The following is a 15326-nucleotide window of genomic DNA, read 5'->3' as shown; positions in this document are numbered from 1 at the left end:
TTTTCTAATTGAGAGTTAGTCTCAACATAGGTGGTAGACAAAAACTGTTGATCAGACCCTACACATCTATTTCCTAGTTTATTTTAAAGCATAGTGCTTATATGTTCAGTCTACTAAAATGTAAAAAGTATGAATGTTGGATATTCCTTAATGTACAGACATGGTCAAAACTAATGTTTACAAAAAAGTGTTTTCATCAAGATGCAGACTAATTACTGGTCATGAACAAATAACCTTGTTGTTGTAGACATCAGCACCTTACCAAATGTGGAGACTGGTGACTGTCTCCTGGCTGTTATTGCTGCAACTGGCAGCTTGACACATTGATGAATGTTTAACAGGCATGGATGCATTGCATGTCAGTGCACAGAAACACACCGAAATCTATCACATCTGTTCGTCTAGCGCACACACACACTTACACGCATCATGTTAAATCCATCATGGCCTCTGTGTCCTGTGCTGCCAGCTGCTCACTGTTGTGTTACTACGTCTGCCCTGTTGCTAGGATACATGCACATTCATAGAGTAGCTCACCCCTTGTCATACACATTCTCTCTTCACCCATATGTTGCCAACGTGCTGCTGATTAGAAAGATGCAAATGAAAACACACGTGCTTGCACACGCACAGCGGGCTTTCTATTGGCCTGTTGATGTATGTACACCAATTTAACACAGCGCTATAGAGCATTCTGATGTGCACAGGTCATACATTACATGTAAAAAAATAATGTTTTAGTAATTGAGCTTTAGAACAGTTCCAATTCTCGTTAAGTTACTATCATTTTCAGTTGATTACAATCTTGTTTGTTGCTATGAAGGGATGAAGATTAGAGGTTGGATGTAAGACAAATATTTGTTCACTAGTGCCTTTGGTGAGTGCTGTCCATTTATTTCTTTGCAGTTCATCAGGAGGATCACTTTATTCCTATCAGTGAGGAAACCTTCCCAGCTGCTCCCTTTATTTACCTCACATCTTGGCACTGTCGCTGTTGTCTTTTTATCTCTTCTTAAGCCTGACTCTCTGCCTGTTCTCCATCTCCACTGTTTCCCTCTGCTTCCCTGGGTTCCTTTCATACCCAACTTTTCATCTTTACCTGCTCTCTTCCTACCGCCTACCATTTCCTCCTCTCATCTCCCATGCTCGCCTCCCCTCCAACCTCTTATATTGATGCCAATTCTTGCCCTCTCACCTGCTTTTGCTTCTTCCTCTCCATCTCCTCTCTCAGTTTCTCCCTATCTCACACTTACACAGCAGATGAGATTGTCTTTTACAGAGTCTCACTTGCCTGCCTCTCATCATTTCCTCCCTTCCGCTTTGACCGTCTCCCCCCGCACCTCCTTCCTTCCCCCTCTGGGCCTTGTTCTGCTTTAATCAGAAACTTAAGTGTTGCATCTTCACCCTGACAATTTTTGCCATTTAGTCTAGGGCTGTAGAAATAGGTGCATCCAGTTAGTGTGCCAGTCGGGATGCCATGCCAGCAGTAGCAATGATCAGCCGTAGCCCCCGGCAAGAGGAGCCACTGCTCTGCACGCACACATTCACAAACACACATGCTAGCAAACAACAGCAGGAGGTGGAAGAGCAGATACTTAGCCATGGCTACCTTTGAAATGCTGCCACACTATGCCTTGGAAGGCCAGAACAACACACAACAGTGACAATAGATCACAGTGGGACAGGTCATTTTCATAATCAACCATTTAAACTTTTGCTTGCTTTGACATCCAGTCTTGACTTGATATTGTGTGTTTTTTTAGATGCAGCCTTTCATTGTGGTTGAAGAGAATTTTTTCATGTTGTGGCTTCAGGACACCAGCAGTCTGTTTCTTGGCCACTTGGCATGCTCGTTCTGGAAGGCACTGCAGGCCTCTCCCCAGCTGGACCATGCCTGCTCTCAGTCTGGCTTGTCACATCCAGTGAGCCAGCTTCCTTCCAGCACTCAACCATCTGTTCACATCCTTTGTGGAACTCTACCTGCAGATATTATGAGAAATGAATATGAAGTTGGCTGACTAGTGCTTACATACTGCAGATATGCCTAGGAGGTCCCTGATAAAGTTTGTTTGGAGCCAAGAAAAGCAGAGCATCTTAATCTTGAATTTGGGAAAGGATGTAGAGTGTACAGGTGAAAAAATAGGATATCTAAACCCAGGGTTGGCACATGTCTGTGACACAAATAAAGAAAAAAAGGAGTCCACACTGGTCCAGGGTATCTATCCTCCTCAGATGGCCGTTTGGGCTTGTTAAGCTATCGCCTGGTAACAGAGACAGCCTATCAACAACCACCACGCCCCTTTGCACATGCTCACAGAGAGGGGCTCATTTGGATCTTTGAAGGGAAAACACACACTCCAGTAGAATACACACACATGCACACACATGCAAAACTACCCACAAATCCTGGCCTGTCATTGCTCTCCATTGTTGGCTGCGGTTGCTTTCTCCTGGTGTGACTGCCAGCAGATGGCTACCACTGAGCTGTCAGAGACGGCCTAGGGCCCACACACAATCACATACTCTCTCACAAATACACAGGAACACTCGTTCATACAAAGAGAGTCTTATTGCTCACAAAACATATGCATAGTTCCCACTGAATGGTGTTATCATTGGCTCAGTAACACTTCTCTAGTTCTGCTTATACCTCACTTTTTACAGTGTCTTTTACTCTGCCTTTTCGCAAAGACTCTTGATGTTAGTCTGCGGAGCGGCTCAGCTACAGGCTGCCCTCATGACCAGAACTCTGTAATGTACATGTGATCAATGTGATCAGCTTTAACCCAGTGTTTGACCTTGGAGCTCTAGAGGAAACTGTTTCTGGGGAGATAAATAAACTAGTACAAACAGAACCGAACCACATTAGATGGCTTACATGATTGCATGAAGGGGAATTTTTTTAATACAGCGATGTAAATCTGTCTATGTAACTTCTTTCAAACATAATGTTCTGATAGCTCAACTGGTTTTTACTTGTTTAATTGAGCAAAGCAATTGAACCCCCCCCCCCACCCCCCCACCCCCCCCCCCCCGTCTGCAAAAGAAAAAAAGTTGAAAGTAGTTAGATCATCTATCAGGGCAGAGTCATACAAACCTCAGAGTAAACTACAGAAAAAAGGTACACACTTCTCTCGGCAACGCGCGTTCAGGGCCACCTCCAATGAAATTTCCATGTAAATGTGTGTAAGTGTGTGTTTCTGGCTTCTGCGTCCACAACATCGCGTTCACACCTGACTTGAGTTTTTACATCCATTTTTGGGCTCCACATACAAAACATATAGCTATTGAAACGCGCATTGGAAGTTGGGACCAATCAGAGACTCGGATTTGGTAGTCATGCGGTGAAACTCACCAAACACTGAGTGAGCTAGTTTATTTGGTGAAATAAATATAAAACAAATTCGCCATATTCGTCGTTGCAAGGACACTATCAATGAACCCAACCGTTTCAGTTTTGTGTGCAAGATTTGCGTCATTTTAACATCTCGCACCAAACCTCTTCCAACGGTAGGTGGCAGACATGTGCTGGTAAACAGTAGAAAAAGAAGCCCCTTCCTGCTTGTCCATAGTGAACAACACATTCAACTGTGTGAACTGATTCCATGTGTAAAAGTTCTAGTGAAGTGGCTGCCAAGCCCTGTCCAAATGTAAAAGGTCATGGCCGAGGTCAGTAGATGACTGTAGCTACATGACATTCTTCCAGCATCTAATCATAGCTTTGATAAATGGCTGCAGAAAGGCAGCTGGTAGACGGCAGGCTGCGTTTGTGGCTGTGTTAGAACAAGACATGAGGAGAGAAGAGATGACAGGGTCTGTTCTTTGCAAAGGAACCCCCACACTCATTCACTCATGCAGGCAGAGCAAGTATTGACCACTTGGGGTCGTGATCCTGAAGAGGTTGTACACCTGACAAGATGAGCACGGCAACACCTTCTTTTGTCTGTGTCTAAAACCCCACACCTCCACTCAATACCTTTACTTGCGCCCGACGGCACATCTCCATACATCGTCACTCTGTCTGTCTTTCACACACACACACACACACACACACTCACAATCAGAGTTTGTTGTGTCTGCAGAAAGCTGGAGCTAATGACAGGCTTTGTGTTGTGTGTGCTCACTCAGCTGCCCCCTGGACTCACTTTACCCAGGCAGTAGAAAACAACCCTTTGTGCTTCTCTCTTTCTATCTGTGCATGTCTTTCTATGTTGTTCTTGCTGTTGGCCTGCTTTCTTCCCCCCCTGGAGGATTGACTTGTTTTGCTGTGCCTTGCTGTATATATTTCAGACGGTATATATTTTTTTTCTGGGTTCTTACGGTGCACTCAAAGGTAGAGCAGTGGTTTTGGCTGACTTAAGCCATTCACAATAGCAGGTAGATGGAGGAATAGGACATTTTATAATAATATAATATATATAATATAGTATTATATAATATAATAATATTAAGAATATTGGATTTGGTAGTCATGCGGTGAAAGGCTGGGGAATATTTTATTTTCCATGACTAAGCACATCATCCAGTATAAATTGTTTTTTTCTCAATTGATAATAAAGAATGAAGCATATCAAGTATTTCTGAGGCAGGACTATACATTAGCAGGACTAAAACATTTATTTGTACTACCTATCAGTTTTGTTGAACCTAAAAACATAAATCAGAGCTGACAGAGTTTGCTGAACAAAAATGTCTTTCTTGTCTGTAATTTTTTTGACTTTTTTTAAAACGTTTTAATGTTTTTTTGTGTGTGTGGGCACTTTAAAAATATTTGTTAAAACATAAAAATAATTGGAAAAATACAACAGTGGTTTATTGAGAGTTCCTAATAAAATTGAACGCTTTCTTTCATTTACTTTTCATAAATATTATTCAGAATATTCAACTAAGCATAAAAATGTTTTGACTGAAACAAAAATGAATATAGAGGCAAAAATATGCTCTTATTCAGAGCAAGGGCTTTGTTCAGAATACAGTGTAGATGGAACATAGTCATTGATCATGTTAGGGACTGGCAGGGTCACTAAATAACTGGTATTGTCTTAAGACACTCCAGCTCTAATCCATCACACAGAGGTTAACACTACGGTAACTATAGAGATAGTGGTCATCATAGAGCAGTGCTTTATCTCTTAACTTGTCTTCAGTTGTGTGTGGTTCATTGCCAAGTGTTGTCTGCAAAGCAATGGGACATTTCATTATTATTTTCCTTTTATATTTTATGACTGGTTGTGCTATGTTTTGATGCCTTTCACAAGTGTATTGTTAGGTCTTCACTGGTACATCTGTTATTCAGGGCATGAAGCTTTATCTTGAAGATGTTTTACCTTAATCTGAGCGGCTTTGTTAAACTTCTTCCAGATGCATCCAGTATATGAAAAGTTAGTTTCTCTGAAGAAAATAAATCCTATAATGATCCTGAATTAAGGAAATCCTTCACAGACAGTTTTCACAGGACAGAACAGAGGTTCATGTTTTATTTCTTGTTTTTCTTTTTATTAACCCTTGTGCTATCTTACATGACCCCACCCTTACTTTGACGTGTTCTCCCTACCATGACAAACGTGGATAAAGGTGGAAAGATTTCATGTAATCCATGGACACCAGTGAGGTTCACAAATCATTGAAGAAAAACAGTTCAGCGCACTGTCTAGTGGGTCTAGATGACCCTATCCCCAATGTTAAAGTGCCTAGGATAGCACAAGGGTTAAAGCCTTTCAATTGGGTTTTCTTCACAGCTATTAAGACAGATTAATGCAATGGTCTGTGATCTGTTGTGTTATGAAGTTTTGACCATTTAAGTGTCAGTATGACTGGTCTAACAGAAATGCTTTTTGATTTTCATGTCTAGAAATTAATCTCATTAGCAGTATTTTTATGGGCTTTTTCAAAACAGTCTTTCTGTATTTTTCTTTTTTGTACTGCTGTGTAGCTTGATGTAATGATAATTTCCTCCCCTTTTTCTTACTAGTTTAGAGGTTTTTTGACATTTTATTGAAAATTATTAGAACAATTACACCAAGTAAGTAGAGTATCAGCCACTTTTAAGCTGTCAGTTTGTTTGTTACAGCTTTCTACCTCCTGATGTGTCCCTCTAGCTGTTTTATGTCAAAATGCCAATTAAAAGCATTTCTTTTCATAATGGCGCAACAATAACTGGGGGGAGGGGGGCAATGAAACCCTCAAGATTCCAACAATCGTAGCTTACAAGCTTTATGAACATATTTACAATACACAAATAATTTCATATGCCTCTTAGCCCTTCAAGTTAAGAATCTGATATTGCTTAGTTAAATTAATGCTACGATTTCCTAAAATTCTTGAATGTAACTATAATTTGTATTACTCATCAAATGACAACAGATCAATGCAGGAAGAGACTATTCAATAGTACTTTCATCCTGTTGGAGATCTTGATTTGAAGTTATGTTCAGTTGTGAATGTTGGATTTATTCCTTGTGCCTGTCGATAAAAGTCTAAAGTTAAAGTCCCATTAGCTGTTACACACCTAGGTGTGTGACATTTGACCCGTCCCCCGGAGGGGGTGAGCCGCGCTTGGGATCCATTTGGTGGTTTAGCCCCCCAATCCAACCCCTTTGTGCTGAGTGTCAAGCAGGGAGGCATTAAGTCCCATTTTTAGAGTTGTTGGTATGACTCGGCCTGGATTTGAGCTCTCGAGGCCACTGAGGTGGTCCACATGAGTGTGATAATGTTTTATGCCTAGATGTGTATCCGCAGCTATTTAAATGGGATGTCTGATCAATGACATGTACAACAGTTTCACCAGTTTTATAGTATCTTTTTTTTTTTTTTTACAATACCCATATTACTTCTTAATTCCCCAGGCTGAATCAGATTACCGATATTCTGAAACAGTAATCTGATATCTTTGTATAAAAGATCACCTATATGTTAACCTTCTTGTCCCCTTGCGTCCAGTTTTCATGGCCAGCATGAGCAAGGAGTAACAAGTGGTTTAATTCTCTTAGAAATAATTTATGTATTGAACTTGAGCTCTGCTGTCTACCAGGACAAGCATGTTTTAACCTGAAGGGATCACTGCTGCATGTCAGGCAGAATCATGGTGTGGGCTGAGGTCAGCTGTAAGTTTCTGGTCTGCTCACATCCAGCATTATGTCAAACATGAGTTTTTCTAAGATAGAAACACACTGTCTATTCTTAAATCCCGAAACTTTATCCTCAATCAGGCTGTAATGTTTGATCAACAGTAAAAATTCTTGGTTTATCAGCAAAACACATTAATTTTATGTGCCTTATTTTCTAGTTTAATCTTTAATATCGTAATGCAACCTCTTTCTAAATTAATATTTAAAGTCCTTGAAAGTCCCAGTAAATATTGAAGTATTATCTGCGTTTAGAAAGCTGGAAGCATTGCTGCATGCATGCACTCCATGTTGTGTTCATATAAGGTTGTTTGTGTCAAATTGCATCTATCAAACACCAATCAAGTCAGTGGGAGAAGTGCCTCTGTTCTGGTTGTTGTGTTTCCGCCCCCGACTGACCTGAGTCTGACCTGTGTTTGGCCCCTGGTCCTCCTCAAGTCTGCCGTGTGGGTTTCCGTGTGGGTTTCCGTGTGCGCACATGCAGTACACAGCATGTGTGTGAATGCATGTTGTAACATGAGCCTGGGGTTAGGACAAGACTACTGCACAGTTCATTCAGGCAGAAAAAGAAAGACATGATAGCCTCGGGGTGGGCAGAGGAAGGACGAGAGAGATGGCAGGACAGCTAAAAGAGTGGGAAAAAAAAGGGAAGGTCGAGGGAGAAAGCAACGGACAAAAAGTAGCTAAGCTCTTCTTAACTCGAACTCTGTAGAAGAGAGATGTCATTGTGTGTCAGTTCGCTCGACTAACCAGCCTGTAGCAGAAGAAACAGATCTTTCCCCATCCTTCTCACACGATGCTACTTCCTCCCCTTCCCACTCTATCTTTATCTGCCTCTTTTTCCCTCATATCTTTTGGTGATAGCTTTTCTGCTTCACTTGAGAAGAGGAGAAATAGTCTTCAGCCCAGGGGAAAACAGCAGGACTAAGTTAGAGACCAAGCAGTGAACCTGTCATGTCTTAAGGCATGTGTAGTGGAGTTTTTCTCCCAATCATAAATAGGTGAGTGAAGATGGGCTGCACCAAATGTTGAGGACGAAGGGTCCGGAGGCGGGGGCACACTGCTAGCTTTGCTGCAGCGTCTCTCCCCCCCCCCCAGTATTTTGAGGAGGTTGGCACTCAGCTCTTCAAACACAGACGGGATCAAGTCTTCAAATCCCCTGGAAATGTCAGCCACGTTTGAGGAAATGTCAGCAAAGCTGAGAACACACACAAACACACATCAACCGAAGCATGCGCTCACACAGGCAGTTGTGCCCAACACCACAGAAACTAAATCACTGAGACATGAGGAAGTTATGTCTCATGGGTGAAATCCACCTCATCTCTTTGGTTTTCACAAACCTCGGGGGAGAATTACTGTTTCCTGCTGCAGGCATTTATTCACATTAATGCTCTACTTCTAATCCCTGACATTTTCTCATGAATACATATCTGCCTTGCCGCTCGCTGACATCAATGATTCAATGGGGTTATGATTTAACTTGTGATCATCTCATGAGAAAAACTCCAGTGATCCTGGTCTTCAAAACAAAACAAGGCTGGGGAAAAAAACATGACAAAAATGCTGGAAATACATTTTCAAAAATCCCTGCAGGTAACAGGAAAAATGCAACACCTTCAATGAAAGTCGTGTTTTTGGTATTTTTGACATGTTCTTGCGTCATTTTTTCTCGTGATGGAGGACATATAGAAAGAATTTAGAATTAGAACTGTGTATTTGAGTATTTCTTTATTCAGATGAATAATGCAGTTTGAAAAAGCTCTCAGTTGTGACGTAGAAACTGAAATGGGCGAGCAACAAGCACCCTGCTCTGCTCCATTCCAATACATCCACTTGCAAACAAATAGATCCAAGTACGTCTTTGATTTCTCGTCTGAGCTGGCTTTTTAGCTGAAAACTGGATGGTTGGATAGCTCTGATGGTTCTCACCATTTTTGTCACACTGGTAATGTTAGCTTGCAGTTGTGAGGGGCTTTAAACTATTGGAAGAGAATGTAAACAAAGGGATGATGGGATATCAGCAAAGGTTACTGCCACGCCAGCAGTCCTGCCCACAACTTAGTGGCAAGTTTCTGATGAAATTGCTGCGCCGCACAAACTGTGTTCCAGAAAAAAGACACAGTTTTTTTGGAGTTTGCCTAAAAACGGCATAATCATAATTAAAAGACCACTGTGAACTCTTTTACAATAGATCAAAAGATCATCGGACTGGGACTTTAAGAAATCCAAAACAATTCAAAATGTAGATTAAAGCCATGTTCCCTAAAAACACAACAAAATGAAAAAGAATTCTCCGCTGCTCCTGCTGATTCATTTATCGACATCTTCAAGTGGATTTCCTGCTGGACCTGTATGCATAGCTAACGGATGTCTCCATCACACTACATTTTAGATTACAAAAAAGTAGTACTTTTTGTTGTAACAAATGTCGCTAAATTTCTTTGAGTAATATATTACTCAACACATCCAGTAACTTGTGTTAATAGACTGAGCGACCAAAACAGTTTAAAGACTCAAGACCAGAAGAGATTGGAGGATCAAGATGTGACACAAAATGTTTGTCCTGCTTTTAGTTGGACAGTTTATGTTTTTATTCATGAACTAATTACCCTACTAGCTTTTATAGAACCAAACACAATTTTTTTGCCTCATATTAAAGTGTGTTTAAGCCCAATTTAACCTGAAGGGGGCACAAGCCAGTCTTTTTCTGTGGCTGTCCCAAGTCTGGGTAAATGCAGAGGGTTTTGCATCCAACACGAAGCCAAAGCCAATTTAAGTTGAATCGTAAACAGAATTTTCAGACCGGATCGGTCGTTAACAAATAGGGAAGGGTAGAAAATATTGCCTCAATACATCTGTTGTTAAACTATAATAGAACGTAATTCAAATTTTAGAGTTTGAGATATTTTCTGTACTCTGCCTGACTAGTGACCATTTGGTCAAGACAGGTTCTATTGCCTTAGCTTGACTCCATTTCATAAGTGAAAATAAATTTTTGTTTCCTTATAAATGCAAGTCCGTCTGTTAATCTGCATGTCATCACCATGATTTACACTCAGCTGGTAATGTCTGGTGATCCTATCAGAACACGCTGGGCTCTATGGTGCTGTGTGATCCCTGCTGGCAGACTCTCTGTATCCTGCTCTATCGTCTATTAGCAGCTTCCTCATGACCGATTAGAGGATAAAATTAACCTCACTTAGGCTTAGCTTTGTAGATTCTTCTAATTTCCCCTTAATGACTCCTGCTCTGTGTTTGAAATGCTCTATCTTTGTTGTCGTTGTTAAATTGTTGTATGTGTTTGTGTTTAATCTATAAAAGGCTCAACTGCACAGGCTCCAAATGTTGTTTTATCAGCCTTTAGTGCTGAAGACTGAACAACATCACATTATTCATAGAAATGGATTTACCTTTACAGATACGTTTGGATTCCTCACAGAAGATCAAATTGGCTTTAATATCTTTTTATTTGTCAAATCTAATTATAGAGCCTCTCACTTTTTGCCTCCGCTCTGCATGTAATTCTTTTTGGCTTTGATTGTTTAGCCTTCTTTTCACTATGCCGCTTGTGAACTGTGAAACTGCAACAGCCAGTTGATGCCTTCGCCCTGTCTTACACTGTCACTGTAGAACGTGTTTGATATGTTCTATTCAAGATCAGAGATGCGTTGAATCACATGGGATCAGCCTAAGAACTGATGGAAAAACTGTTTTCATAAGCCTTTAATTAGGCCACGCCCTCAAGGTTGTTGGTGAGAAGTGCGATGGGGTTCAAAATCAGAATACCTTTGTCTGGTTTCTAGGTAGCTTTAGTTTTTGTGTGTGTTTCCGGATCAATAAATAAATAAAAAATCTTACTTAACCAATACAGTGTATTTCTTTTGTGCTGCATATATACTGTAGCACTGTTGTCTGGTTGGATGAACTCCTGTTATTTCTGTCAACTTTTGTTAAGAGCAGTAATGCTGCTGAGTAAACTTAACTTTCATGCTTAAATTTCCATACAACAAGCAGTATGGAAATTTGGATACGGTAGTAATGAGAGCAGCAGCTACATGAAAGGTTTGCCAGCAGATCTTTGCATTGTGGCGTGCTGTTAGACATTTGAGAACGGTTGAACCTCTGTTTTCTTTCTGCCTCTTTTAACATCGATTGAGTGAAACTCTGGCCACTTTCCAGGCTGTTTTAGTGACAAAGAGTTCAAGAGAGAGAGGAGAAAAGAAGACAGCACAGACTTAGCAACTGAAAAGGTGAGGAAATCTGTAGGCAGGTTTATTGTGTGTTTTATCTGACGTAGAGTTAATCCTCGGGCTCAGACATGACTATTTATCTAGACGTTTTTTAAGCACATGACAGGACAGAGGAGGCACACCCAGGCTGTCTGATGATGAAGATAAAAAGTGACACACTTCCTGCTAAGACAGACAATTACTCTGATACTAGAGTCCCTAAAGTGGGACAGCTTTCTACCGAGGCTTATTGTAAAGCAAGATCAGTTCCAATGGTTTGGAACGTCTGCCACGTAAGAGACGGTTGCCTGGGCTTGAAGAAAGGGCAGGGGGGCAGGTCTGAAAGAGGCAGTTGAAGGAGAAATCCCCAGCCCAAAAAGAAAAAAAAAATGAATTTCCATTTAGGCCAACAGCCAAAACACTTATGAGTTTTTTTGTTGTCTCACACCTTCTGTGGTTTTTGCCCATTCAACTTTTTATCTGCAGGAGGAAGTATTAGCGCACCTCACAAACATGTGCTTGCACATGCAAACTCAATCACATAAACGCCACATAAAAAAGCACTAAGTATCTCATGAAATCATTTTTTCTTCATTTTATTTTTAGCAGTGTGTGTTTAGGAGAGGTGGTAGAGTCCTGTCAGTTTTCAGTGCCCTCCTCTGCTCTGTCGCACAGTGTCTCTGCCTCCCGCTGAGAGATATGTATATTTCATAAACCCAGGGTGCCTTTTTGTTTTAAGAAGCCCTTTCCTGCTTGTCTCACTGGTGCTCGTCAGTGGAGGGAGCCATCACAATCTCTTATTCCTTTTTTTTTTTTTAATCTTCACCATTCCTCTCTCCTAAATGACAGCTACCCTCTGCTTCTGCCGCCGCTTTTTACGGTCAGCTTGTCTCTCTGCTCAAGTCTCATCCCATCTATCTTCCCACTTTCTGTTGTGGAAGGGAGCGGGCTGGGCACATGCGAGTTGGCTCGGTCTGTCATGCAAAGTCTGTCTCTGTCTCTGCAGCTTCATCTTTGATTCTTGCTGTCTGTTTTGCGGCTATATCGCTTCAGGAAAGGGACACTTCTTCAACCAGAACTGCATAAGCTTTAGTTGAAATCTTTTTATAGCAGAGATGTGAGTGCTGTGACAGCAGCTAAAAATGGTCCCACCAGTGACAAAAAACAGCTCCAAGTGTTTTCTCTATTTGCAACATTCACCATTTTTCCATTTAAAACTTTGATTTAAATGCTAATTTTGAAGAAATGAAGGTTTAAAGAAAAAAACTACTACAGCTTTTAAAAATTCAGTTAACCCTTCAAAAATAAAGAAGTGAATGAGATGCTGCTTTGAAAGAAAAACCTTGCAGACAAACTTTTTGGGAAAGAAATCAGTATTTTTGCTGGCCTTGTACGGTTTTTTTTCTAGAAAAGTAAAGAAAATATAACACTTTTTCATTTTGTTTTCATATCTTTTAGGCAAAAACTGTGCCTTCAAGTTCAGCTGGGGCCACTAAAGACGTGGATCCAGGTTTGGGACCTTCTCAATCTGCAGGTGAAAACCCTCCTTCTCGCCCAAGGAGCTCAGAGCCTGAGAGAGTCGATCTCCCACCTTCCAGTAAGTACACAGCCCCAAAATGGCAGCTGCCTTTTTTCAATATTCGTCACCCCTCTATTTCTTCCTGCCATTGTGGCAGACATTTTGACAATTTTGAAAGTTGTCAACTTTTTTTGGTTTCTACATTATTACTCTGATGAAAAGCCTGTAACCTTAAAAACTGAGAAATCAATGCTATTTTATTTGCTTTTGCTGTATTCCAGTTACAGTACATCCCTCCTCAACTTCACTTAGCAAACATCATATCACTTCTTTTTTGTTCTGTATAGAACACATTTTTACTTAAAATGAAGTAAACGGTGAACCCCCTGGAATGAGTGTGGTTAGATCACCTAGTACTGTACGCATCACCTTTCTACACACACAAAGTCATTTTCTGGCCTGTTGGATCAAAACAATTCACCTATTCACTCTGCAGTGGGACTCTGGATTAGTCATTTGCCTGCAGTTTGTTTAGCAAATGTCCTGAGGATTCAATCCCTTGAGGAACTATTTGAATGCATTGTTAACTGCTCTTAATTTTAAATCCTCAGACAAGATAAACAAGTCACTGTGAAAGTTCAGCATACTTGCAAATCACATTTTGAGCTTTTTTTAAAAACATTTTTGTAATGTTATGTGAAAAAGTAGAAGTTTTACTACAGTTTGTGGTATGTTGATTGGTTTGTGACCTGCAGTATTTAGGGGCGGGTTACTTTGTATAAGAATGGATACGTGCTTTACACATGAGTCATATTTAACCCTGTAAAGCCCACTACATCAAAGAATTGACAGAAACTCTTTTTTATGAAATCCTCCAAAAAAGGAATTCTTTTGAGATATAACTATTTTAATTTAAAATGCAAAAATATTGACATGATTGTTTTGAGAAAAATTAAATTATTTATCAATATTTTAAATTTGATCCACACATTTTTAACATGGTGTTACTATATTATACAAAAAAATCATTATCGACAAATTTTGCATGAGTTTTTCTTAACATAAAGTTTTGAAAGTTTGTTAAACTTGTACTGCAAAAAGTGTTTTTCATTTTTCATGGAAGGAGGAATTTTGAAATGGGCAGAAAAAGCCCTTCTACTGCCCCTAGTGGTATTATGATGAACTACAGGCTAGAAAACATACCAAGTTTGGACAAATATGGACCAAGTCCTTTACAATGGGTTTTTAAGGAACATTTGGATCATGCCAATCAGAAATGCATGTGTCAAATATGATAAAAATTATTACATGGGGTTCAAACTAGGGTTCTCAAATTCCCATCGTTTGGCTGTTGGAATAGAGTGTGGTGTTTGTGTATGTATATATATATATATATATATATATATATATATATATATATATATATATATATATATATATATATATATATATATATATATATATATATATATATATATATATATATGTATGCGTGTATATATATATATATATATATATATATATATATATATATATATATATATATATATATATATATATATATATATATATATATATATTAGGGTTGTGCCGATGGACGATGTCATCGTCCATCGTGATGGGTGACTGACATCCCGATGGAGAGACCACCATCGTGATGCCACGCCCCCGCCACGTTGCGCGTCGACACCATAAGCCGCGGTTACATGTACAAAATATTTTGATGGGATCAATGGTCGGATTAGAATCCAACCGTGTAGATGGGCCCAGAAAAATGTTTTCAGAATATAAAAACGTTCACTAAGGTCACAATTTTGGTCGGAATAAATCATTCGCACATGCGCAGTATTCGCACATGCGCAGTTTGAAAACCGGAAGGGGATACAACTTCCGCCGAGCGGCTTTTTTCCCAAACTTTATTGAATGTAACAATTCAATACAAAACGATAACAGCGCCGAGCGGCTATATATATTGACATGTCAGCTCGGTAAAATACGAGATGATCTTCTAAACGTGCTTTTAATAATGTTACGGTTATTATGAAACACCTGTTCGCTCATCATTTGAATTTTAATCCGTGTGGTCAGTGCTTTTTCTGAACGGAGCCAGGATTAGCAGTATGCTAACACGTTCTAACAACATTAGCTTTGGGTGGCGCTGCATCCTGTGAATAACATCAGCCTTTATTTAGTCGGGACACGACTGGAAACACAAATCCACGTGATTGTTTGAATGTTTTCTAAGGACTGAGCAACATTTCTGCTTTGAAGCTCAAACCGCTGTGTGTGTCTGCTGACGATCCGAACTGTGCTCAGACACACGTTTAGACCCGGTTCTGAGTTCGGTAGCTAGTACCCCTAGAGCTGCGGGACGGATCGCAGTCTTAAATCTCCCACACATACCGCTCATGTACCCCCCCCTTCCCATCAAACACAAAGCTGTAAATTCGC

The 15326-nt window shown here is 40.2% G+C and overlaps 1 protein-coding gene across 2 annotated transcripts in view; it reads left to right on the top strand.

Moving 5' to 3' along the window:
- Positions 1-15326, top strand: part of gse1 (Gse1 coiled-coil protein) — a 167920-nt gene that overhangs the window by 30304 nt on the left and 122290 nt on the right. For both annotated transcript variants that reach the window (XM_011491852.3, XM_011491844.3), the window contains exon 2: positions 12815-12953. In XM_011491852.3, the coding sequence (XP_011490154.1) occupies positions 12815-12953 (139 nt within the window). The remainder of the gene's footprint in view (positions 1-12814; positions 12954-15326) is intronic.

The sequence above is a fragment of the Oryzias latipes genome, chromosome 3, assembly GCF_002234675.1.
Source record: "Oryzias latipes chromosome 3, ASM223467v1".
NCBI classification, from domain to species: Eukaryota; Metazoa; Chordata; class Actinopteri; order Beloniformes; family Adrianichthyidae; genus Oryzias; species Oryzias latipes.
This window is presented reverse-complemented; position numbering and strand designations above follow the sequence as displayed.